The sequence below is a fragment of the Rattus norvegicus genome, chromosome X (genome assembly GCF_021556685.1).
Source record: "Rattus norvegicus strain SHRSP/BbbUtx chromosome X, alternate assembly SHRSP_T2T, whole genome shotgun sequence".
NCBI lineage: Eukaryota > Metazoa > Chordata > Mammalia > Rodentia > Muridae > Rattus > Rattus norvegicus.
The window spans coordinates 87,783,420-87,808,909 of record NC_141554.1 but is presented as its reverse complement, the minus strand read 5'-3'; the positions used below and the strand labels follow the sequence as shown (position 1 = coordinate 87,808,909).

Below are 25,490 nucleotides of genomic sequence, written 5' to 3'. Positions count from 1 at the left end.
GCCTTGAACACATAGACCCAGGGGAAATTTTGCTGAACAGAACACCAATGGCTTATACTCTAAGATCAAGAATAGACAAATGGGACCTCATAAAATTGCATAGATTTTGTAAGGTAAAGGACCCAGTCATTAGCACAAAATGGCAACCAACAGATTGAGTAAAGATCTTTACCAATTGTACATCGGATAGAGGGCAAAACTTTAATATATATAGAACTCAAGAAGTTAAAATCCAGAGATTCAAATAATCCTTTTAAAAATGAGGTACATAGCTAAAGAAAGAATTCTCAACTGAGGACTATCAAATGACCTCAAAGCACCTAAACAAATCTTCAAATGCTTAGTCATCTGTGTAACCCAAGTCAAACAAACAAACAAACAAACAAAAACAAAACAAAAACAAAAACAAAAACAAAAAACCCCCAACCAACCAACCAAACAAACAAACCAAAAAAGAAACCCTGAGTTTCTACCTCACACCAGTCATAATGGCTAAAATAAAAAAGTCAGCTTACAGCAAGGATGTGGAGAAAAAGGAACACTCCTCCATTGTTGGTGGGATTGCTAGCTTTTGCAACAATTCTGGTGGTTTCTCAGAAAATTGGACATAGTATTACCTGATGACCCAGCTAAACCACTCCTGGGCACATATGCAAAAGACTCCAACATATAACAAGGACACATGGTTCACTATTTTCATAGCAGCCTTATTTATAATAGACAAAAGTTGGAAATATCACAGATGTCCTTCAACAGATGAATGGATACCGAAAATATGGTACATTTACACAATGGATTACTACTCAGCTATTAAAAACAATGACCACAGGAAATTCTTAGGCAAACGAATTAACTAGAAAATATCATCTTTAATGAGGTAACCCAGTCACAAAAGAACGCACATGTTATGTACTCATTGATATGTGGATATTAGCCCAACAGCTAAGACCCAAGAAACAATTCACAAGCATAGGAAGCTCAAGATGAAGGAAGTCCAAAATATGGATGCTTCTGTCCTGTAGGGAGCCGTATTGGATTTGGGCCTGGCCATTTTGTGACTGTATAGCTCAAAGTGGCTACATGACTCTTGGCCACACATACTCCTCTAAGATAACTGCCATAAAGCCTCGAGATTGTGGGACAAAACCCTCTCCCATGAATTTACGCCATAGGAAGATAACATTCACGGGATGCTTCAGCCTAAGCAAAAATCAGTTATCTCCTGAGTCAACACCCGGTGTCTCTACTGCCTGACCTCATCTTCTACCTCCTGACCTCTTTGCCTCCAACTATCACTGCCTTTACCCTCACTCCCCCTACCTGAAAGCCTTAAAAGCTGTAACATTCATCCCAATAAACGAAAACTTGACAATAGAATCTTTCTTGGTCTCCTTCTTCTCTCGCCCCCCATTGGCTCAAGGGTAACGCCCCTTCGGAACCCTGAATAACTGCATCGCAGTCCTTCTTCGAAGGGGGAACAAAACACTCACAGGAGGAAGTGCAGGGGCAAAGAGTGGAGGAGGGACTGAAGAAGGGGTCATCCAAAGACCACCACACCTTGAGATCCATCACATATGCAGCCACCAAACTCTATTGCTTATCCAAGAAGTGCTTGCTTACAGGAGTCAGATATGGGTGTTTCCTGAGAGGCTCTGCCAGAGCTTTATTGATACAGATGAGGATGCTTGCAGCTGACATGAGTACAGAGACACCACTGTTGGAGTTAGAGCAAGGATTGAAGGAGCAGAAGGGATTTGCAACCCCAGAGAAAGAACAGTATCAACCAACCAGACCCCAGTAGTTCTCCCAGGGACTAAACCACCAACCAGTAAGTGCACATGGGGGGGACCAATGGCTACAGCTGCATATGTAGCCGAGGATGGCATTGTCTGGCATGAATAGGAGGAGAAGCCCTTGGTCCTTTGAAGGCTCTTTTCCCCAGTGTAGATGCATGCCAGGGTGTTGAGTTGGGAGTGGGTGGGTAGGAGTTGGCACATATCCATAGAAGCAAGCTGAGAAGGGAAGGGGAATGGGAGAGGGGGGAAGACGATAATAATTGAAATGTAAACACATAAAATATCCAATAAAATATATAATAAAAAAGAAAAGGTTATCTCAAAAAAATAAGGGAAACCATGAGAGGCAATAACATTTGAAATATAAATAAATGAAATATCCAATAAAATATAGCAAACACAAAAAAGTCCTAATGAAACTATAGTATTCTAAGATTATTGCACACTAATAAAAATCAAAGTTGCTCCTCTATATGCTTTTTGCCATTTTCACATTTTTGTCCATCATGTTAGTGTTCCATCTCTAGTTTTATTAATATCTATCGTTTTAGATTTCCAAGACTCAGACTTTTCTAGTAATAAAAAATTCATTAAGTGAAAAAAAGTGTTGCATTTCCTGTTTTCTATTCCAATTTTCATCCAAAATAATTGATTTTATATAGATAAACCTCCAATTTGTAGTTAATTTTGTCAATGCATCAAATATAATTTCTGCTTTTGGTTTATCCGTATGATTGTCTCTAAGCATGATCTACATTCTATACAATCAAATTTATGTTAGAAAAGTTTTGCTTTCAGTTGCAGAGATGCTTTAAGTTGGCAAGAGCCCTGGCTGCTCTTCTGTGCGACCCATGTTTATTTCTAGCACCCTCATGGTGGCTTAAAACCATCTGTAACTTTAGTTTCATGAAACCCAATGACTCTTCCAGTCTCCCTGAGACTGTACTCATGAATACTAAGCATATATGGTTCGTAGACATTCATGAAAAAAAAACATCCTTGCATATAAAATAAAATCATAAAAAATTATGTCTTTGCTTCATTATAGTAGCAAAATACATGGCAAGAATGAAAAACCACATGCAAATAAGGAAAGCTATAGATAAAACATGCTCAAGGATGACAAGGAAAATTGCATTTCATGGAATTCTTATGTAAAAATCAAGCTTTTATTGCAAATTTAAAATGACAATCTTGTTTTCAGCACTTCATTCAATATTGTTGAAATTAGTCTTTCAGTATGCATCAGAGAGTTGAGAGCAGTATCTAGAACTCACTATGCCATTTGTGTCAAAATTATGTTTGCATGCACATACCTCTTTCAATTTAAATAAATAAATGAATATAAATAAAATTTCCTGAAAAGATTTAATAGGGAAAACTGAACAATCAAACCTAGACTAACCTAGGCACCTCATAAAGTAAAATTGCTATTAGCAGTTAGATCAGTCCTAATTAAAGGATTATCATCTAAGATATAAGAAGGAAAATGAGATCACAAAATCACACAAATTACCCTAATTATGAAGAACACCTTCAGATACACTTACATAACATGGATTTAATAGCATCCTTATAGCGTGGAGGCTGTTAGAAATAGCTCTTCTTTTTCAAATGGAGACATTTTCCCAACTAATTAATGTGTTGCTTTTACCTTTAGCAGCATCCATACCTCCTACAGCATAAAGTGCCCCCACAGTTGATTTTCTAGGCTTTGTACGAGGGCTTTGCAACATGGATCTTCTCTCAGGCAAGAGATGATACTTCATAGCTTCCATTAGTAGCTTCTGACATTCCAGATCACCACTAAACATTGAACTGTTTTCTAGATCTGCAAGCAACTGGAAAACAATAATGCGTGACACATATATCAGGTGGCCAACATCAGAAAGAACAGTAATTATTTTTATTACATGAAGCACTACTTTTGAAAACAAAAAGAAACTGACAAAAAGATTTGACAAAAGTAATCAAATAGACTAGCTATAGACACACAAAAGTAGGTATCTCAATTTCACTGCTCATGGCTAATGTAGTAAGCTCGTTATTTTTGTTTATATTTGAACTCTCAGAAATGTCATGGAAACATGCTCTGTTAAGATATTATCTCTTGTAGGAATACTGTATATTTAGCATTATATAAGATCATTATTTTGAAAGTATATGCTTTTAAAAGTGAGTTAATGTACGTATGAAACTACTCAAGACCAGGAAAAGTGTTTGATATGTCCTATCGTTCCCTGATACAATAAAGGACCCTACATAACAGTGATGAATTAGATGTAAAATATTGCCCCCAAGATAAACTGGAGAAAACCCTTGAACATATTTCATAATGACCTATAGTATATTCTATTAATTTTTTTCTGGAGTTCTGAATCCATGCTTTCATAAAATATCCAAAGAAATAACAGGCAAGTTTGCTGGAGTGAAATTATTCGTTTCCTCTGATAATATTTCTCTGATATTTTCTTTTTCTGTTTAATTTCAGTTCTACTTTTGCTCAACTTGTAATCTCTGGTGAAATACTATTTTGATTTGCCTGACAAAACTGTAGTTATTTCTTTAACATAGTATTTGAAATAGATTTGAAGACTAAGCTACAAACAAAGAATTCACAGCTGAGGAATGCCGAATGGCTGAGAAACACCTAAAGAAATGTTCAACATCTTTAGTCATAAGGGAAGTGCAAATCAAAACAACCCTGAGATTTCACCTCACACCAGTGAGAATGGCTAAGATCAAAAACTCAGGTGACAGCAGATGCTGGCGAGGATGTGGAGAAAGAGGAACACTCCTCCATTGTTGGTGGGATTGCAGACTGGTGCAACCATTATGGAAATCAGTCTGGAGGTTCCTCAGAAAATTGGACATTGAACTGCCTGAGGATCCAACTATACCTCTCTTGGGCATATACCCAAAAGATGCCCCAACATATAAAAAAGACACGTGCTCCACTATGTTCATCGCAGCCTTATTTATAATAGCCAGAAGCTGGAAAGAACTCAGATGCCCTTCAACAGAGGAATGGATACAGAAAATGTGGTACATCTACACAATGGAATATTACTCAGCTATCAAAAACAATGACTTTATGAAATTCATAGGCAAATGGTTGGAACTGGAAAATATCATCCTGAGTGAGGTAACCCAATCACAGAAAAACACACATGGTATGCACTCATTGATAAGTGGCTATTATCCCAAATGCTTGAATAACCCTAGATGCCTAGAACAAATGAAACTCAAGACAGATGATCAAAATGTGAATGCTTCACTCCTTCTTTAAAAGGGGAACAAGAATAACCTTGGCAGGGAAGAGAGAGGCAAAGATTAAAACAGAGACTGAAGGAACACCCATTCAGAGCCTGCCCCACATGTGGCCCATACAAATACAGCCACCCAATTAGACAAGAGGGATGAAGCAAAGAAGTGCAGACCAACAGGAGCCGGATGTAGATCGCTCCTGAGAGACACAGCCAGAATACAGCAAATACAGAGGCGAATGCCAGCAGCAAACCACTGAACTGAGAATAGGACCCCCGTTGAAGGAATCAGAGAAAGAACTGGAAGAGCTTGAAGGGGCTCGAGAGCCCATATGTACAACAATGCCAAGCAACCACAGCTTCCAGGGACTAAGCCACTACCTAAGGACTATACATGGACTGACCCTGGACTCTGACCTCATAGGTAGCAATGAATATTCTAGTAAGATCACCAGTGGAAGGGGAAGCCCTTGATCCTGCTAAGACTCAACCCCCAGTGAACGTGATTGTTGGGGGGAGGGCGGCAATGGGGGGAGGATGGGGGGGGACCACCCATAAAGAAGGGGAGGGGGAGAGTAATTAGGGGGATGTTTGCTGGGAAACTGGGAAAGGGAATAACATTTGAAATGTAAATTAGATACACTCAGGTTAATAATAAAAAAAAAGACTAAGCTACACAACTTTTCTCTTAAAAATGTTAAATAGATTTATCACCTTCATGTATTTTGTTTCTATAGTGTTTAGAACATATTAACTTGTTTTAGAAAGTCTATGTGTCCATGTCATTGACTATCATTAACAGCATCAAGACGTTTTCACAAAAAAATATATTTTAAGCATAAAGCATTATTAGAGTTGAGAGAATAAGAATTGTATCCTTCTAATACAGAGAAGTTTAAACTGACACCTGCTGGAAAATATAAAAATCTATATAAATAACTGTATGTTTAAGAGCTTTGGATAAAGTAGTGCATCTCAGGTTTTGCATACCTAAACGTATCTGATCCACAGGTTATGACATATATTAGTGATGCTGATGAAAGACAGTGATTTGGATGACCTGAGTAGGGACTTAGAATTTAAAGAGTTTATAGACAATATCATGCTGCTGCTCTGAGGGCATCTTATATAGCATTCGGGTAGAGAATCTAATACATTTCCAAGATTCTCATATTCACAAAAATATAAAATTTCCACAAATTCTGAATTTTGGCTATCTGTTATTTATTTAGAATCTTGAAAGCATCATTATTTGTATATTGGAATATTTATATTTTAGGCATTACAATTGTCTTGTCTTTTGTATATACAATAGGCTCAAGAAGGCAATTGGTATTACGTTATTACATATGAATAGATTATTAAAGAATAATAGAATTTCTTAGTTTAATTTATGGGAAAAGCTTATTAGAAACTATATGATGCCCCAATCAGTTCTTAAAGGATATTAATGCTGTCCTTGAAAAACACACATCTTTACAATACACTTCAACACCATAAAAATATTACTAACAAACCAAACTCAAAGCCAAGAGGCATAAACAGATAACAAAAATTATTGCTGCATATAATGGAATGGACACTAAATGAACATTATAAGAATCAATTTAATAATCAAAGAGAAGGGCCAAATTTACAAAGATTATGGATGAGGAAAGAAACATTACATTTAAAGATTAAATCCAGAAAATGTTTAAAGAATATTTTCAAAATGCATATTCAAAAGCTTCTGAAAAATCTATGTTGTGGGATAAATTCTTAAGCTAAAATTAAATTCAGGTAATATAAAATGTGTTCATAGTAGTATAGTAATTGTAAGCTACAAGAGTCAAGCCTTATCAAATTATTCCAACAATGAAAAGGATAATTCTAGACACATTTACTGCTGAATTCTAACAAGTTTTAAAAGAAGAAACAACATAAATAGTTCACAGATCATTCAATAAAGCCAAAGGAGATAAAATTCTATAGAAACCATACTAAAAGAAGCTAGTATTATCCTAAACCTAAAACCATATAAGGATACAAACAAGCCAATGTAATGCCAGAAAACTTTAAATCAACTTACCGAGTGAACATAGACACTAAATGTCTCAATAAAATATTTGTAAAAATATTTGAATAGTATGTTAAATCAATTATATAATATGAACAAATGGGGTTCATTTTAAGAACTTGAGAAAGGTACACCAAATGTAAGACAACAAATGTAAAATCTTAAATTAATAGACATAGATATAGAATCCACAAAATGGTTTTAATAGATAAAAAAGGTTTCAGTGAACTGCAGCATCACTGAGGATAAGAAGCTATGAAAATCTGTTAGTAGAATGAACATACCTCAATATAATAAAGAATGTAAAAGAAAAATTCATAGTTTGCTTAAATTATGATATTAAAGTTTATATAGTATTACAAAATAAGCATGACACTATCACAAAAAGTTGTGAATGCACATACACACATGTAGATCAATGGAACAGGTAGAAAACTGTGAAAGAAACATATTACTAAGGCAGTTATTAAATGCTGAAAAACTGAAAAGCATTGACTTCAAAAACAGAAGGACAAGAATGGCCACGTTTCCATTCCTAGTCATGAGCTGTTTGAATTATTAGCTAAATCAATAAGACAAAAATATGATTCATGTAGAAAAAAGAATTCCCATTATATATGCTTATGATGTGATATATACACAATAAAAGACTTAACTATAAAACTCTTAGATGTGCTAAACATTGTTAGAAAAGTAGCAATATACGAAATTGAAATATCAAGATTAGTAAACTTTATGTATACTGACTAATTTGTGTTTAGGAAAACAAGAAAAAGTTCCATTCTAGATAGTTGAAAAAGTAAACTAACCCGGAATAAACCTATTTAAGGTGACCAAAGTGTTCTACCAAGAAAACTCTAAAGAGGACTAAAGAAGGGAAGGCTACATTAATGAAAGCAAGGTACAGATTCAATGCTGTGACTAACAAAAGGACAGTAACTTTGGTCAATTACAGCAAGAGTGAAGAATCCAAAAGCTCATATGGAAACGAACACAAAATACCACAAATAGCCAATACAGTCTTAGCAATAAGAATTCTAAGGCATCATAATATTCAATTTCAGACAGTAGTACAGAGCGATTTAATTAAATAAGCATGATTATTGCACAAAAGTGAATGCAAATATGAGAGAGAGAGAGAGAGAGAGAGAGAGAGAGAGAGAGAGAGAGAGAGAGAGAGAGAGAAATCCCTACTCCAATGAAATGGCTTAGAGTACTGAGGATAAACTACTACCCTGCAACATAATTTTTGATAAACCTCTAAGTAGCAAAGATTTTTCTCTTCAGCACACAAAGGGAGGGAAATCAGATATCGGTATACATATGAGCCAGTCTAAATTTCTACATCTTACCCTACACCAATCAATTCTAAATGGATCAAGAACATAAACAGAACAGCTAAAACTGAGAAACAGAGAGAGAAATCTGAAAAACTAAGTTCAAAGACTCAATAAATAGCAACATTAATTTAAGATTACATAAGATAAATAAAAAACCTTCACAGAAAACTAGTGCAACAGACATCTACAGAATACAAGATAATTCTTTGCCAACTATACATTTAACAATATCTAGCATCCACAAAACCGCAGAACTTTAAATATCGAAAACATAATTTATCCAATGAAATAATTGAACAGAACAGAAAATTCTCAAACTAAAAACCATAAATGGCCAACCAATGTATGAAAAAAGTTTCAATATTCTTAGCCATCAAAGAACACAAAATAAGACCACAATGCATTCCATCTCACTCTCGTTCAAATGGACATCATCATTATATACTGGTAAGAAAATTATTTTAGAAGTTTAAAATTAAAAATTTAAAATCTTCAATAAATAACATTTTTGAGAGATGTGGAAAGAAACCCCTCTACACTGCTGTTGCAAAAGGTAACCAGTAAAAGGAAATTGGCAGGAATTTTCTTCAAAAATCTAGAATAAAAACTACTACGTAACTGAGCTACACCATGCTAGGAATATGTTCAAAGAAATCTATCTCAGCATTCTATGTAGACAGTTACCTGCTTACCCATGATTATTGCAATACTATTCACAAAATCCTCCATATGGAATAAACCTGGATGCCCTTCAACAGATGACTGGATACAAGAAAATGTTGTTTCACTAAGAGATAAAGACAGGCTAGATAATACCAAGACATAAAAACAGACCAGATAATATCATTTACAAGATAAGGGAGGGAAGTTGAGATCATTCTCAGCCAAAGAAGCTAGTCGTAAAGACATATATCACTGTTCCCACTTATATACAGTATCTAGTATTTAGTTATATGTGTGTATCTATCTGTATGTGTGTATTTCTCATCTACTTTCATGTCATATATATTTGTTGGGAATAAAAAAAGACAGAAGGAGAACCTGGGGGGTATCAGTAAACTATCAACAAACTACAGTAGATGCACAAGAAATGTCATAAGAAGAGCTTTGATTTTGTATGCAAATTTAAAAATAATAATGTCAGGCAAGCATTTTCTACTCTATTAGAACTGGAGAAATAGCCACTTTAGAAAGGAAATCTTGGCATATTGCTTTGCTTTACAATAATGTTTATGTAGATATACATATAAGTAGGTAAGAGATGAAAATTAAAGAGAAATTTTCAATATATTAGCATTTTTAAATAGTAATATTTAATCGGGTTAAATTGTTATAAATGTATTAATTTTTCATTAATCTTATAAGACCTCTTATCCAAAGTAATTATTTTGAGTATCTTATCCAGATTCAATAAATATAAAATCCATATTAGCATTATATTCTTCTGTATTATTCATATTATATTTGTTACTGATCAGTTCCCAACAGAGAGAAAATGTGGTTAATGCAATTGAACAACAAATGAGTCAATCTTGAATCCTGCTTAAGGACATTTATTTTTAGAATGATCTTTGCATAATCCTTTAGTTCAGTATTCACAATGAGAATTCCATTATAATGAGTGCACCTGAAAGGACAGGAGCTTGCTTTCAATTACAGGAGATAATTGCCCATGTTCCTAGGTATTATTCAGGATCTGACTCCTCCTAAAGCCCCTTACACAAAGCTGCAATGTTGATTATTACCACTTTGCTTAGAAGGTGAGTGGAAACAGAAAAGGAGCCCTAGTCATTTTCTACACCCGTTATAATGCAATTTGGCAAGGGAGGAAACTGAAACTAATGGATATTACAATGTTGGGGATCATTTGTAGGTTAGTCTATTAAGCTGCATTTCTTTTTCTCCATTATTAATACCCTTAATTGAAGACTGGTTTTCTATGAAGTGAATTCTGTATACACCATTATTATATGTCCTTTGAAAAAATGAGAAATAATGATGGGTTTGCTGCCTACAAGTAATTTAGAAATCTAATTTACATTATCTTGATAAAGTTCCATACCTGAGGCGACAGTAATGGCAGTCTGATATAAGAAAGCAGCTTCGCCAGATCTTGTTGCCTAGCTTGAGCATCATGTCCTACCCACTGCATAAGAGCATGGAAAATTGTTTCTTCATCAGGCACATTAATGTCATCACTACACAGAAGTTTTGATATTTCATTAGCTGGAAGCAGCAGGAATTCTTGGTTCTTTACGACATCAATGAAATGTTCCTAAAAAGAAACAACATCTTTTGATATAGTAGTTGAGAAGCTGCTTAATAACATAAGAATACAAAAGTATTATATTTTGTTAACTTCCACAAAAATCAGAACACATATTTTAATGTATCTTATGTCAAGTTCCATTTGTAATTGCCATATATTTCATCTCCTATTAAAGTATAAGCAACCATGTCTCAATTTTTCATCAAAACATCACCATAATTTCTAGTTCTAAAACACATATTTTTGAAAACAAGTTATTTCAAATATTTTTTACAGTTGACTACCCCAAGCTTTAAGTACTATAAGCTATTGTACTCTTCAAACAGAATTAAGCAGTTACATTTTTCTGGAAACATCTTAAGACAGATTCTAAATAATTGGGAGTTTTGTATAAATCAAATATAAACTCACTTCTAACTCCTAGTTTGTTATTAATGAAAGGAGACTAAGTAGCAAATTTTCCGCTAAATGAAAAACCAAGGTTGATAATTCCATAATGAAATGCTGAGACCACAAATTTCCAAACTACTGTGCCTATTTAGACAATGAACCCTTTTGTGATTAAGTTAATCACTTGAGACATAATTGTTATTCTTCATGTTACAGACCATTGTAGCTGACATTCCTCCCATTAATAGCAAACCATTGGAATGCTGCTCCACTCATTAATAATTATGCAAATGTTAAGTAATCATTATTTTATTAGGGGACAGACTTACTCTAATGAGAAACATGCAGTACACATTATTGATGTCCTATACAATGGGCTGGAGTTTCTGAACTCAAACATTAATCATAATGATTGTAGTTCAGATTACAGTAAATATAATCTCAAATCATCTTACTACATTTTGCTCAATTGTGCAACTGTCTTTTCTAAGTGATAAAGTAGTTTCAGAAATGTTAAGAAATAAATGAAAGAGGACAGAAAATTTGAAAGTATCATTAACTGTCACTGTTGTTGTATGTTAAGTCTGAAACTGTATTCCTTAAATAAAAATGGGAAAACTGAGATGTCGAATTTCAGCATGTAATACCTAATCAATACCAAAATGCATCATAGGGAAGTTTATTTAAAATGCCTCTATTGAAAATTAAAGTAATGATAAGTAATTGTCATTGTTATTACTTTAGAGTTGTTGCCTCATAAGAATATTGAAAACTGACAAGTAATATACATTAGTGTAAATAAAAGTGTATATATTGTGGTAAAAGATTGGTGCATGCTAATGTGTTATTTTGTACTGTAGAGAGTAATCATCTTAAATAGTTTTATTTTGAAATTATTTTGAACCCAATGTACTTTTCATTATGTAATTGGCCACAAATTTTCTTTTATATTTTTGGTTAATCATTAAAGGTACTTATTTAATTTCTCATAACTTTTATACACTAAAATACTGTTTATTATATTCTGAGTATTTATATGACAGAGATAGAGACTTTTATTTGTCAATTTCATGTATTTATCTGAGGGAGATTGTGCATGAAAACGACACAAATCAGTGTAGGTAAAGCTGATTTCCTTATTCTACCAACCCAATTGTTTTTTTCTGTGTATTATAATGCATTAGTGTTTAACTTTGAGTCACCAGTAATGCATTGGTGTGGCATTAATGAAAAAAATAAAAAAAAATTCCCTTTGAAGTTCCCCTTGGACTCATTTATCCAAGAATAAGAATAGATTTGAGAGACACAGCCAGAATACAGCAAATATAGAGGCGAATGCCAGCAGCAAACCACTGAACTGAGAATAGGTCCCCTATTGAAGGAATCAGAGAAAGAACTGGAAGAGCTTGAAGGGGCTCGAGACCCCAAAAGTACAACAATGCCAAGCAACCAGAGCTTCCAGGGACTAAGCCACTACCTAAAGACTATACATGGACTGACCCTGGACTCTGACCCCATAGGTAGCAATGAATATCCTAGTAAGAGCACCAGTGGAAGGGGAAGCCCTGGGTCCTGCTAAGACTGAACCCCCAGTGAACTAGTCTATGGGGGGAGGGCGGCAGTGGGGGGAGGGTTGGGAGGGGAACACCCATAAGGAAGGGGAGGGGGGAGGAGGATGTTTGCCCGGAAACCGGGAAAGGGAATAACACTCGAAATGTATATAAGAAATACTCAAGTTAATAAAAAAAAAAAATAAAAAAAAAAAGAATAGATTTGAATTCTCTATTTCATGCTCCCTCTGTGCTCTGCCTTATTTCTGTTGTATGAGTCTGAATCTGTGCCTGATTATGTATGTGTCTGTCCCTTTGTATTTGTCTTTATGAAACTCTCTGTTTGCCAATGACAAGCAACTTTGCTTTTTATTTAATGAACTTCATAGAAAGCATCACATGGTAAAGGGATGGGATAATTTACAGAAATCTTTAGCAACATTTTATAAGATAAAAAGTCACTGGCTCCAACTGGTCCCAGTTGATGGAAGCAACAAATGACATTGTGTATCAAACAATATTCACAGGTTTACTTTCAACTACATTGGGTTGTAGGAAGTTATTTTCAGATTCTGCTTTTGCTGCTCTCAGTAAATAATGTGAAAGAGTAGTCTGAATCAGAAGCCTGCGACAGTATAATATGCATTATCTTAGGTTGTGAAATTTGATTACATGAAAAATACAAAGGAAATAAAGTTGGTGGCCACATTATTCTATTAAAATCAGGCTAAATGAACAGTTTGAACACACTTAGGACAGCAGTCGTAAGTCTTAAGTGTCTTCAAAGTGTGCTATTAACTCTGACTCTGAGGTCCAGCAAAAGCTATAATTTCATAGAATGTAGTAGATATTTCCATAATATTGCTTATCTATCATAATTGAATACCTACCCTGTCTACCAATATTTATAGAAAGTAATTATTTTCATTCTAACCCGATTGATACAGAATTGTAAAAATACTGTAAGAAGCACTTTTTCCTAATTTTATTGTATTCAGAATAGATGCTAATATTATTGAATGAGTGTTAAGGGACAAAGAACTATTGCGTTTTTATGGACATCCTGCTTTGACACACAGTTTGAATAGCACAATGCAAAAAGGAAGACGAGTTCAGTTTGAGCAACAAAAATAATTCAAGTTGTTTATCAGAGTGTATTTTGTCTGCAAGAGTAAGATACCAGACAGGAAACTGTTAATACTTAGTTCAAGAATTTAAGCAATTTAACAGGAAGTTTTCGTGTTTGGCTTTTATGGTAGGATTAACCTTTGACCTACATAGCTGCTGTTCTTTTAGATTATATGGCAACTGTATTTAGGACACAGGAATATAAATAGCATGGCTAAATAACACATTGTAAAATGTCAATCTGTGATAATGTGATTCTCCACACATTTTATTGTTTCAAGATAGTATTTGAAACTTCAAATTCTGGGCAATGAGCTGATGAACGAGGGGAATAAATGAAGAAGAAAATTTACACGAAAAAATATTTAGAGATCGCAAGTTCTTTGTGATAAAATTTCGGAAAAAAAGTCCCAAAAAGTGTTATTTGTATCGAATAATTCTACAATTGGTTATTTATTGTTCTATAATATACAATTGGGTCTTTTAAAAGTTCCAAATGACTGGAGCCATTTCATTTGTTCAAAGTCTTTAATTTTGGATAAAGTTTTAAAGAGATCTATCTCTCTTGTAATCTACTGCTTTAGAGTTTAAGTAGTTCATTTTCTTTGTATTAAAGAAGCATTAGTAACCACAGTAAAGATTTGTACTTTATGCCCAATGCTCATTTTCCTTGACTTTCTCTAGTCTATATTTCATCCAAGTGTTGTCTATTTAAATGAACATGGTTTTATTCTGTACAAATTCTAAATAATTACAATCTACTGAAATATTCAACTTGATCAATTATAACTTGACAGAATTAAGAGAGATTTAGAAAGTTCAATCAATAAACCGAAAATTGTTTTTAAGCAGACTACGAGTTTTTTCTAAGACATAAAACCAATTCAATAAAATCATTTGTGTTACTAATCTTGATGATCTGTTGCTTTTTTTCATCTTTCATCTATTTTTCTTTTTTGAGACAGAATCTAACGTATCCTAGGCTGGTCTAGGACTGTTCTTTCTGAGTAGAGGGTAGCAAAGAACTCCTGATCCTCCTGCCTCTAGAATACAGGCTAAAATGCTAATATATTCCACCGTGAGCAGTTTATGAAAGATCAATAAATTGAATGGAGGGTGTTGCGCATCTAAGCAAACACTCTACAGTCTGACCTGTATCCACAATATTGGCACTTATTCAAACTGAGTAATGTTTAATTTTAACAGAATTCCTAATTTGTACAATATTACAAAATAAATTGATAATTCTGTAAGAAGTCAGAGAGGTAATGTTTTCAGTATTGTGGATCCAATCAGAAATGTTCAATTTAATAATAAGCAAATATTTTAAATTTGTGAAGTTTAAAGACTTAATAAAACATTTTATTTCTAAAATGAAAAATGTGATTATTATTCAACTAAGGTTTTTCTAATATGTATTATCTACAACTTATCTGAAAACTAAGTAAGTTTTATAGGCTTTCAGTTTTATGAGAGAAAGTACATATTATTACAATAAATTAATCTTAAATAAATGATTTTACCATGGTGTACTTATGTGCCACATTCTGAAGCTCCATACAGCCCTGGGCATCTCCGAATGAGCGAATTCCTAGGCAATTTGAAGGATGAAGCTGCTTTATGAGGAAATTACAGCACACATCAATGACCTGAGTCAGCTGTAAGAGACAAGCTGCAGACAGCAAATTTTCAATGGTGTCTTCTCTCAGTTGCAGCACACCTAAATGGTTGGAATTAGTAAAGAATGATTACATATCACATGAAATAGAGCACCAATATGTTACATGACATTTTCGTTGCTTTTTATATGGCATCTATGCCTTTTAATGATCAGTAAATTTGCTAGGAATATGGTTCAAGACTGAGAAATACAAAGGCGTTTTTGTGTACATACAAATAAGGAGGAAAAAGTCATCAGTGAGGATGGAACAAAATGGCTGTAATAAATTAATAGTGATCGTTAGGAATGGTTACTGAGTATTTTCTTATTGGCTTAAAGCATTATTTCAATTTTATATTAATCATTTTATAAATACATATATAAGAACACAGCCTTGAATTTATACAATTTTAAAATATTATTCATACATAAATGAAGCTGGGAAACCTCACATTATTAGCTAAAAACTGTAATGTCATATTTTTTCTAAAAACAGAATGGTCATGTTACCACATGACCATTTTTGTAGGAGCAAATATCTTGATAAACAAGACAGATGCACATATTTTTATCTCTTTATGTTTGTGCATATGATAAAGTTACCTTAGCCCAAGTATTATGCTCAGAATTACCTCTGACACTGTCTCAAAATAAAGGAAATATTACAAAGAGTTCACAAATGAAAGCTGCTCATCCATTTGCATTGATGTTTTGGCATTTGGCACTTAGGAAGTTATTGCAAGGAGTTTAAATCACATGCTTATAATGCTCTATCCATTATGTTTCAACAAGCATTATTGATACCTTACTATAAATAATCATAAATAAAATATATCCTTATGTTTTGTCATTTTAGCCAAGTCACAGAAACTATGAACGTTGTTTCAAATGATTGACATATAGTATTGTTAAAAGTTTTTTTTTTTCATTCTAAGACTCTGATGAGATTTCTATGGCCGTAAAAAATGAGTAATATGCATTGGTATTGGCTCGACTAATTTCAAACTATTATATAGTAGATGTATGCAGTACATCCACACAATTCCTTGGGTTATTTATTTAATTAATAATTAAAAGGAGATAATTGCTTGCATATCACAAAACAAGAGTTATAAACATATCCTATATTTTTGAATTGCCAACTTCCCTAAATTCTTAAATCTGTAGAACCATATGAAAAAACAGTATTTTGCAGTAGGCTTCCGTCAACTACTATGATACTTAAAAATTTACTCCTACTGGGGCATCTATCAGTGAATCCTTCATGCTTCATTGTCTATTAACAGCCAATAGTACGTATCTAAATCATCTACTATATTCTTCAACATGTTATAAACATTCATATTTTTTATTCTTTATAATTAAAAGTAATGCTAATATATCAGTTCTTACTTCTCTTTTGTCAACTTAATCATAGCTACTGAGACTTTCATATGTTGTTGAATTTGAAGTTTTCTTGAGACTTTGTGCATTCATGTTCATCATAATGTTCAGCCTATGATTTTTATTTTATGTGTGTGTATTAATTTTCATTATTTATTTGCATAACACTCTTTATAAAATGAGATCAATAGGATTATTCTCTTTATATTTTGGAGAATAATACAAAAGTTTGGTTATTAGTATTTCTTTAAATATCTGGTAAAATTCAACAGTCAGTGCATTAGGGTTTGGGCTATTTAATTTGTAATTTTTGGTGCTTTTAATTTATCAATGTCAATATTTTTTTGAGATTGCTTAAGGTTTTGCTTTTCTTCACATTATCTTGGAGCAATTTTGGTAACTCTTGTGTGTTTATAAATGTACCTATTTCCTTTAGATTGTCCAATTTACTAAAATATATATGTTTTCAAGTATAATCTGATGATTCTCTGATTTTGACTGATTTCTACTGTTATGGTTCCCCATTACCCTCTAGTTTTATTGAACTTGTTTAGTTTTTCAACACCCAATTCATTACTTTATTGAGTCTTTGAAGAATATTAATCTTATTTGTTTAATTAAAGTCTTTCTTGATATTAATTATTGTTTTCTGATGACTAATATTGAAATTGAATAGTGATATCAGTAATATACATTAAATTGCTTATTTAAGATCTCTTTAACTTTTTAATTTAAACATGTTTAGTGAAAAGTTGTTCTTTGTACTGCTCCATTTTATGGTTTCTCATATGCTATATTTTCACTTTCCTTTGCATGTAGGGATATGCTAATTTTCAACTTTACTATCTGTAATAATACATTAATCTTTCAATAATCTATAATATGAAATGTCCAAGTGTTCATATAGTTACGGTAATTCTTTTGTTGAAATCTAATTTTACTTAATTGTAATCAGATAGATGCTATGTTTGCTTTTATAGCTGTTCTAATATTTTTACGATTTATCCATATCAAAGACTTCACAACTTGCTGTAACTCCAGCTCCAGTGCCCAGTAATCTCTTTTGGCCTTTGGGGTTACTTACACTCAGATACATGGCCTCTCCAAAAAATTGCACATTTTTAAAAATAATAAAAATAATAATAATACTTCAATATATAGAAGGTGCATTCTTGTAATTTTATGTTAAAACAGCTCTATCCTATCATGGTAGTAATAATCAACAGCATACTCTTTAAATTTGTATTATAATGATTAGTATATCATTTTGTCTTTTTTCTTTTTCTACTTCTACAAAATGATTTAGCTGCTATATTGTATATTTTCCATTCATGTAGCATTACTGTTAGTTAATACACATTGAAACACACGCTATATAATGTAGAGTTAATATTAGTTAATACACATTGAGAGTTCACCTGTATAAGCATACTGCACTAAAGAATTAAGTGCATTTGGATCCACTCCTTCCATTTTGACCTCTTCTTGTCTGGCTTCTAGCACATCATTAGTAAACATTGCAGCAAAATAATCAGACACAGCACTGAGAACCAATCTAGAAATAGAAAGGTTGAATCAATACTGTTAGTCAAAAGTATCACAAATAATCATCAGCGCTTTTTAAAAATTTTTATTGGTTACTTTTTTTATTTTATTCTTTTTTTTTTTTTCCGGAGCTGGGGACCGAACCCAGGGCCTTGCGCTTGCTAGGCAAGTGCTCTACCACTGAGCTAAATCCCCAACCCCTATTGGTTATTTTTTTATTTACATTTCAAATGTTATGCCCCTTCTGGTTGCTCCTCTGAACTCCTCCCTCCATTCCACCCAGCTTTCCCCTGCTTTCACGAGGGTGCTCCCCCAACCACCCACTCACACACTCCGGCCCCAGTGCCCTAGCATTCCCCTATGCTGGGCCATCAGGAACTGAAGGAAAGGCCATCCACAGACTGTCCCACCTGGGCATCCATCCCATATTCAGCCACAAAACTCAAACACTTGCCGATGCCAAAAAGTTCTTGCTGATAAGAGCCTGATATGGATGTCTCTCGAGAGACTCTGAGAGAGCCTTACCAATACAGACGTGGATACTCAGAGCAAACCATCAGACTGAGCATAGGGACCCGGATGGAGGAGTTAGTGGAAGCACTGAAGAAGCTGAAGGGATTTGCAACCACATAGGAAGAACAATAATATCAATCAGCCAACCAACCCCACCCAAGGTCTCCCAGCGACTAAATCACCAACCAAAGTATACACATAGGGGGGACCCATGGCTCCAGCTGCATATGTAGCAGAGGATGGCCTTGTCTGCCATCAATGTGAGGGAAGCCCTAGGTCCTGTGAAGGCTTCATGCAGAGCTTTCAATATGTTTTAAAAACGTATCAGTATACTCTCCATAAATGTTTAAAATTGCCAGGCATGTTTGCAAATGCCTTTAATGCCAGGGCATGGGGGGGCAGAGCCAGGTAGATTCTGTGAGCTCCAGGTGAGCCTGGTGTATATAACAAGTTCCAGGCCAGACTGGGTTACATAGTAAGTCCCTGTTTTAAAACGAACGGAAATATCACAATTTGTTAGATTGCACTTATTGTTAGAAAGGGCAATTAAGTAGGCTGAAAATATTAACGTTTGAATATTTCAAAATACAAAATTATTCATCCATGGCCCAATTTTAATCAGTCTATCAATTCTTCCTCATTTATACTTGTACCCTATGGACACATAAGGGTATTTACCTGTGAGCTGGGATTTTAAGCGGTCCAGCAATAAGTAGCACATCACACAGTTTTTTCTCTTTTAAATAGCTTTCCATTTTACAGAGCGTATAATCCGCATGGTTTCGAGAACGGTAGTGATCCTCAGAAATGACATTCATTTGTTCAGGCTCCTCAGCATATTGTCTGAAAGTGAAGTGAAAATGAGAATATAACTGATTTTATCATTTTTTGCACATTTCAAGTTTCTCCTAATTTATATGTATCAACTTAGTGAAAACTTAGTTAACACTTCTATATAAAAATATTGTGTAAATTACATTAAATTTGCATTCTAATAATAAATATTTCAATATTATTACTGTCTCAACTTTTTAACTTCCATTCAAATGGAGAGTCATAGTATTTTTATTCAGGACAATACTGCAACTACATATGAATCAATCTAATATTTACATGTATAAGGTAAATCAACAAATATCACCCCATTTTGTGCTATTTCTTTAGTGTTCCTATATTGAGTTCAATATAATACTTTCAATCATATGTCCTAGGTGCTTAAGCCAGAAATACTTTTCAAAAAATTAATTTAAAGTTTTGGTACAGTATAATTTGATCATATTCTTTTTTCTTTTTATTAACTTGAGTATTTCTTATTTACATTTCGAGTGTTATTCCCTTTCCCGGTTTCCGGGCAAACATCCCCCTAATCCCTCCTCCTCCCCTTCTTTAGGGGTGTTCCCCTCCCCATCGTCCCCCCATTGCCACCCTCCCCCCAACAATCACGTTCACTGGGGGTTCAGTCTTAGCAGGACCCAGGGCTTCCCCTTCCACTGGTGATCTTATTAGGATATTCAATGCTACCAATGAGGTCAGAGTCCAGGTCAGTCCATATATAGTCCTTAGGTAGTGGCTTAGTCCCTGAAAGCTCTGGTTGCTTGGCATTGTTGTTCATAAGGGGTCTAAAGCTCCTTTAAGCTCTTCGAGTTCTTTCTCTGATTCCTTCAACGGGGGTCCCGTTCTCAGTTCAGTGGTTTGCTGCTGGCATTCCCCTCTGTATTTGCTGTATTCTGGCTGTGTCTCTCAGGAGCGATCTACATCCGGCTCCTGTCAGCCTGCACTTCTTTCCTTTATCCATCTTGTCTAATTGGGTGGCTGTATATGTATGGGCCACATGTAGGGCAGGATCTAAATGGGTGTTCCTTCTGTCTCTGTTTTAATCTTTGCCTCTCTATTCCCTGCCAAGGGTATTCTTGTTCCCCTTTTAAAGAAGGAGTGAAGCATTCACATTTTGATCATCCGTCTTGAGTTTCATGTGTTCTAGGCATCTAGGGTAATTCAAGCATTTGGGATAATAGCCACTTATCAATGAATGCATACCATGTGTGTTTTTCTGTGATTGGGTTGCCTCACTCAGGATGATATTTTCCAATTCCAACCATTTGTCTATGAATTTCATAAAGTCATTGTTTTTGATAGCTGAGTAATATTCCATTGTGTAGATGTACCACATTTTCTGTATCCATTCCTCTGTTGAAGGGCATCTGGGGTCTTTCAAGCTTCTGCCTATTATAAATAAGGCTGCGATGAACATAGTGGAGCACGTGTCTTTTTTATATGTTGGGGCATCTTATGGGTGTATGCCCAAGAGAGGTATGGCTGGATCCTCAGGCAGTTCAATGTCCAATTTTCTGAGGAACCTCCAGACTGATTTCCAGAATGGTTGTACCACTCTGCAATCCCACCAACAATGGAGGAGTGTTCCTCTTTTTCCACCTCCTCGCCAGAATTTGCTGTCACCTGAGTTTTTGATCTTAGCCATTCTCACTGGTGTGTGGTGAAATCTCAGGGTTGTTTTGATTTGCATTTCCCTTATGACTAAAGATGTTGAATTTCTTTAGGTGTTTCTCAGCCATTCGGCATTCCTCAGCTGTGAATTCTTTGTTTAGCTCTGAACCCCATTTTTTAATAGGGTTATTTGTCTCCCTGCGGTCTAACTTCTTGAGTTCTTTGTATATTTTGGATATAAGCCCTCTATCTGTTGTAGGTTTGGTAAAGATCTTTTCCCAATCTGTTGGTTGCTGTTTTGTCCTAACAAGAGTGTCCTTTGCCTTACAGAAGCTTTGCAGTTTTATGAGATCCCATTTGTCGATTCTTGATCTTAGAGCATAAGCCATTGGTTTTTTGTTCAGGAAATTTTTTCCAGTGCCCATGTGTTCCAGATGCTGCCCTAGTTTTTCTTCTATTAGTTTGAGTGTATCTGGTTTGATGTGGAGGTCCTTGATCCACTTGGACTAAAGCTTTGTACAGGGTGATAGCATGGTTCGAAATGCATTCTTCTACATGTTGACCTCCAGTTGAACTAGCACCATTTGCTGAAAATGCTATCTTTTTTCCATTGGATGGTTTTGGCTCCTTTGTCAAAAATCAAGTGCCCATAGGTGTGTGGGTTCATTTCTGGGTCTTCAATTCTATTCCTCTGGTCTATCTGTCTGTCTCTGTACCAATACCATGCAGTTTTTATCACTATTGCTCTGTAATACTGCTTGAGTTCAGGGATAGTGATTCCCACTGAAGTACTTTTATTGTTGAGGATAGTTTTAGCTATCCTGGGTTTTTTGTTATTCCAGATGAATTTGCAAATTGTTCTGTCTAACTCTTTGAAGAATTGGATTGGTATTTTGATGGGGATTGCATTGAATCTGTAGATAGCTTTTGGTAAAAAGGCCATTTTTACTATATTAATCTTGCCAATCCATGAGCATGGGAGATCGTTCCATCTTCTGAGGTCTTCTTCAATTTCTTTCTTCAGAGTCTTGAAGTTCTTATTGTACAAATCTTTTACTTGCTTGGTTAAAGTCACACCGAGGTACTTTATATTATTTGGTACTATTGTGAAGGGTGTCGTTTCCCTAATTTCTTTCTCGGCTTGTTTCTCTTTTGTGTAGAGGAAGGCTACTGATTTTTTTCAGTTAATTTTATACCCAGCCACTTTGCTGAAGTTGTTTATCAGCTTTAGTAGTTCTCTGGTGGAACTTTTGGGATCACTTAAATATACTATCATATCATCTGCAAATAGTGATATTTTGACTTCTTCTTTTCTGATCTGTATCACCTTGGCCTCTTTTTGTTGTCTGATTGCTCTGGCTAGAACTGCAAGGACTATATTGAATAAGTAGGGAGAGAGTGGGCAGCCTTGCCTAGTCCCTGATTTTAGTGGGATTGCTTCAAGTTTCTCTCAATTTAGTTTAATGTTAGCAACTGGTTTGCTGTATACGGCTTTTACTATGTCTAAGTTTGGGCCTTGAATTCATATTTTTTCTAGGACTTTTATCATGAAGGGGTGTTGAATTTTGTCAAATGCTTTCTCAGCATCTGATGAAATGATCATGTGGTTTTGTTCTTTCAGTTTGTTTATATAGTGGATCACGTTGATGTTTTTCCGTATATTAAACCATCCCTGCATGCCTGGGATGAAGCCTACTTGATCATGGTGGATGATTGTTTTGATGTGCTCTTGGATTCGATTTGCAAGAATTTTATCGAGTATTTTTGCGTCGATATTCATAAGGGAAATTGGTCTGAAGTTCTATTTCTTTGTTGGGTCTTTGTGTGGTTTAGGTATAAGAGTAATTGTAGCTTCATAGAAGGAATTAGGTAGTGCTCCATCTGTTTCAATTTTGTGGAATAGTTTGGATAATATTGGTATGAGGTCTTCTATGAAGGTCTGATAGAATTCTGCACTAAACCCGTCTGGACCTGGGCTCTTTTTGGTTGGGAGACCTTTAATGACTGCTTCTATTTCCTTAGGAGTTATGGGGTTGTTTAACTGGTTTATCTGTTCCTGATTTAACTTCGGTACCAGGTATCTGTCTAGGAAATTGTCCATTTCCTGCTGATTTTCAAGTTTTGTTGAATATAGGCTTTTATACTAAGATCTGATGATTTTTTGAATTTCCTCTGAATCTGTATTTATGTCTACCTTTTCATTTCTGATTTTGTTAATTTGGACACACTCTCTGTGTCCTCTCATTTGTCTGGCTAAGGGTTTATCTATCTTGTTGATTTTCTCAAAGAACCAACTTTTGGTTCTGTTGATTCTTTCTATGGTCCTTTTTGTTTCTACTTGGATTATTTCAGCTCTGAGTTTGATTATTTCCTGCCTTCTACTCCTCCTGGGTGTATTTGCTTCTTTTTGTTCTAGAGCTTTTAGGTGTGCTGTCAAGCTGCTGACATATGCTCTCTCCTATGTCTTTCTGCAGGCACTCAGCGCTATGAGTTTTCCTCTTAGCACAGCTTTCATTGTGTCCCATAAGTTTGGGTATGTTGTACCTTCATTTTCATTAAATTCTAAAAAGTCTTAAATTTCTTTCTTTATTTCTTCCTTGACCAGGTTATCACTGAGTAGAGCATTGTCCAATTTCCACGTATATGTGGGCATTCTTCCCTTATTGTTATTGAAGACCAGCTTTAGGCCGTGGTGGTCTGATAGCACACATGGGATTATTCCTAACTTTCTGTACCTGTTGAGGCCCGTCTTTTGACCAATTGTATGGTCAATTTTGGAGAAAGTACCATTAGGAGCTGAGAAGAATGTATATCCTTTTGCTTTAGGGTAGAATGTTCTATAAATATCTGTTAAGTCCATTTGGTTCATGACTTCTCTTTGTCTACATCTCAGTTTAATTTCTGTTTCCATGATCTCTCCATTGTTGAGAGTGGGGTGTTGAAAACTCCTACTATTATTGTGTGAGGTGCAATGTTTGCTTTGAGCTTTAGTAAGGTTTCTTTTATGTATGTAGGTGCCCTTGTATTTGTGGCATAGATATTTAGGATTGACAGTTCATCTTGGTGGATTTTTCCTTTGATGAATATGAAGTGTCCTTCCTTATCTTTTTTGATGACTTTTAGTTGAAAATTGATTTTATTTGATATTAGAATGGCTACTCCAGCTTGCTTCTTCTGACCATTTGCTTGGAAAGTTGTTTTCCAGCCTTTCACTCTGAGGTAGTGTCTGTCTTTGTCTCTGAGGTGTGTTTCCTGTAGGCAGCAGAATGCAGTGTCCTCGTTGCGTATCCAGTTTGTTAATCTATGTCTTTTTATTGGGGAGTTGAGGCCATTGATGTTAAGAGATATTAAGGAATAGTGATTATTGCTTCCTGTTATATTCATATTTGGATGTGAGGTTATGTTTGTGTGCTTTCATTCTCTTTGTTTTGTTGCCAAGACGATTAGTTTCTTGCTTCTTCTAGGGTGTAGCTTGCCTCCTTATGTTGGGCTTTACTCTTTATTATCCTTTGTAGTGCTGGATTTGTAGAAAGATATTGTGTAAATTTGGTTTTGTCATGGAATATCTTGGTTTCTCCATCTATGTTAATTGAGAGTTTTGCAGGATACAGTAACCTGGGCTGGCATTTATGTTCTCTTAGGGTCTGTATGACATCTGTCCAGGATCTTCTGGCCTTCATAGTTTCTGGCGAAAAGTCTGGTGTGATTCTGATAGGTCTGCCTTTATATGTTACTTGACCTTTTTCCCTTACTGCTTTTAATATTCTTTCTTTATTTTGTGCGTTTGGTGCTTTGACAATTATGTGACAGAAGGAGTTTCTTTTCTGGTCCAATCTATTTGGAGTTCTGTAGGCTTCTTGTATGCCTATGGGTATCTCTTTCTTTAGGTTAGGGAAGTTTCTTCTATGATTTTGTTGAAGATATTTACTGGTCCTTTGAGCTGGGAGTCTTCACTCTCTTCTATACCTATTATCCTTAGGTTTGATCTACTCATTGAGTCCTGGATTTCCTGTATGTTTTGGACCAGTAGCTTTTTCTGCTTTACATTATCTTTGACAGTTGAGTCAATGATTTCTATGGAATCTTCTGCTCCTGAGATTCTCTCTTCTATCTCTTGTATTCTGTTGGTGAAGCTTGTATCTATGGCTC

General features: G+C 34.8%; 1 protein-coding gene across 4 annotated transcripts in view; it reads right to left on the bottom strand.

Moving 5' to 3' along the window:
• The window catches only part of Klhl4 (kelch-like family member 4), a 295,122-nt gene that overhangs the window by 17,413 nt on the left and 252,219 nt on the right, over positions 1-25,490 (bottom strand). For 2 of the 4 annotated variants that reach the window (NM_001434070.1, NM_001108244.2), the window contains 5 exon segments: positions 3,451-3,637; positions 10,521-10,733; positions 15,319-15,515; positions 18,257-18,393; positions 19,575-19,739. In NM_001434070.1, coding sequence (NP_001420999.1) covers positions 3,451-3,637; positions 10,521-10,733; positions 15,319-15,515; positions 18,257-18,393; positions 19,575-19,739 — 899 coding nt within the window. 4 annotated transcript variants of the gene reach the window in all.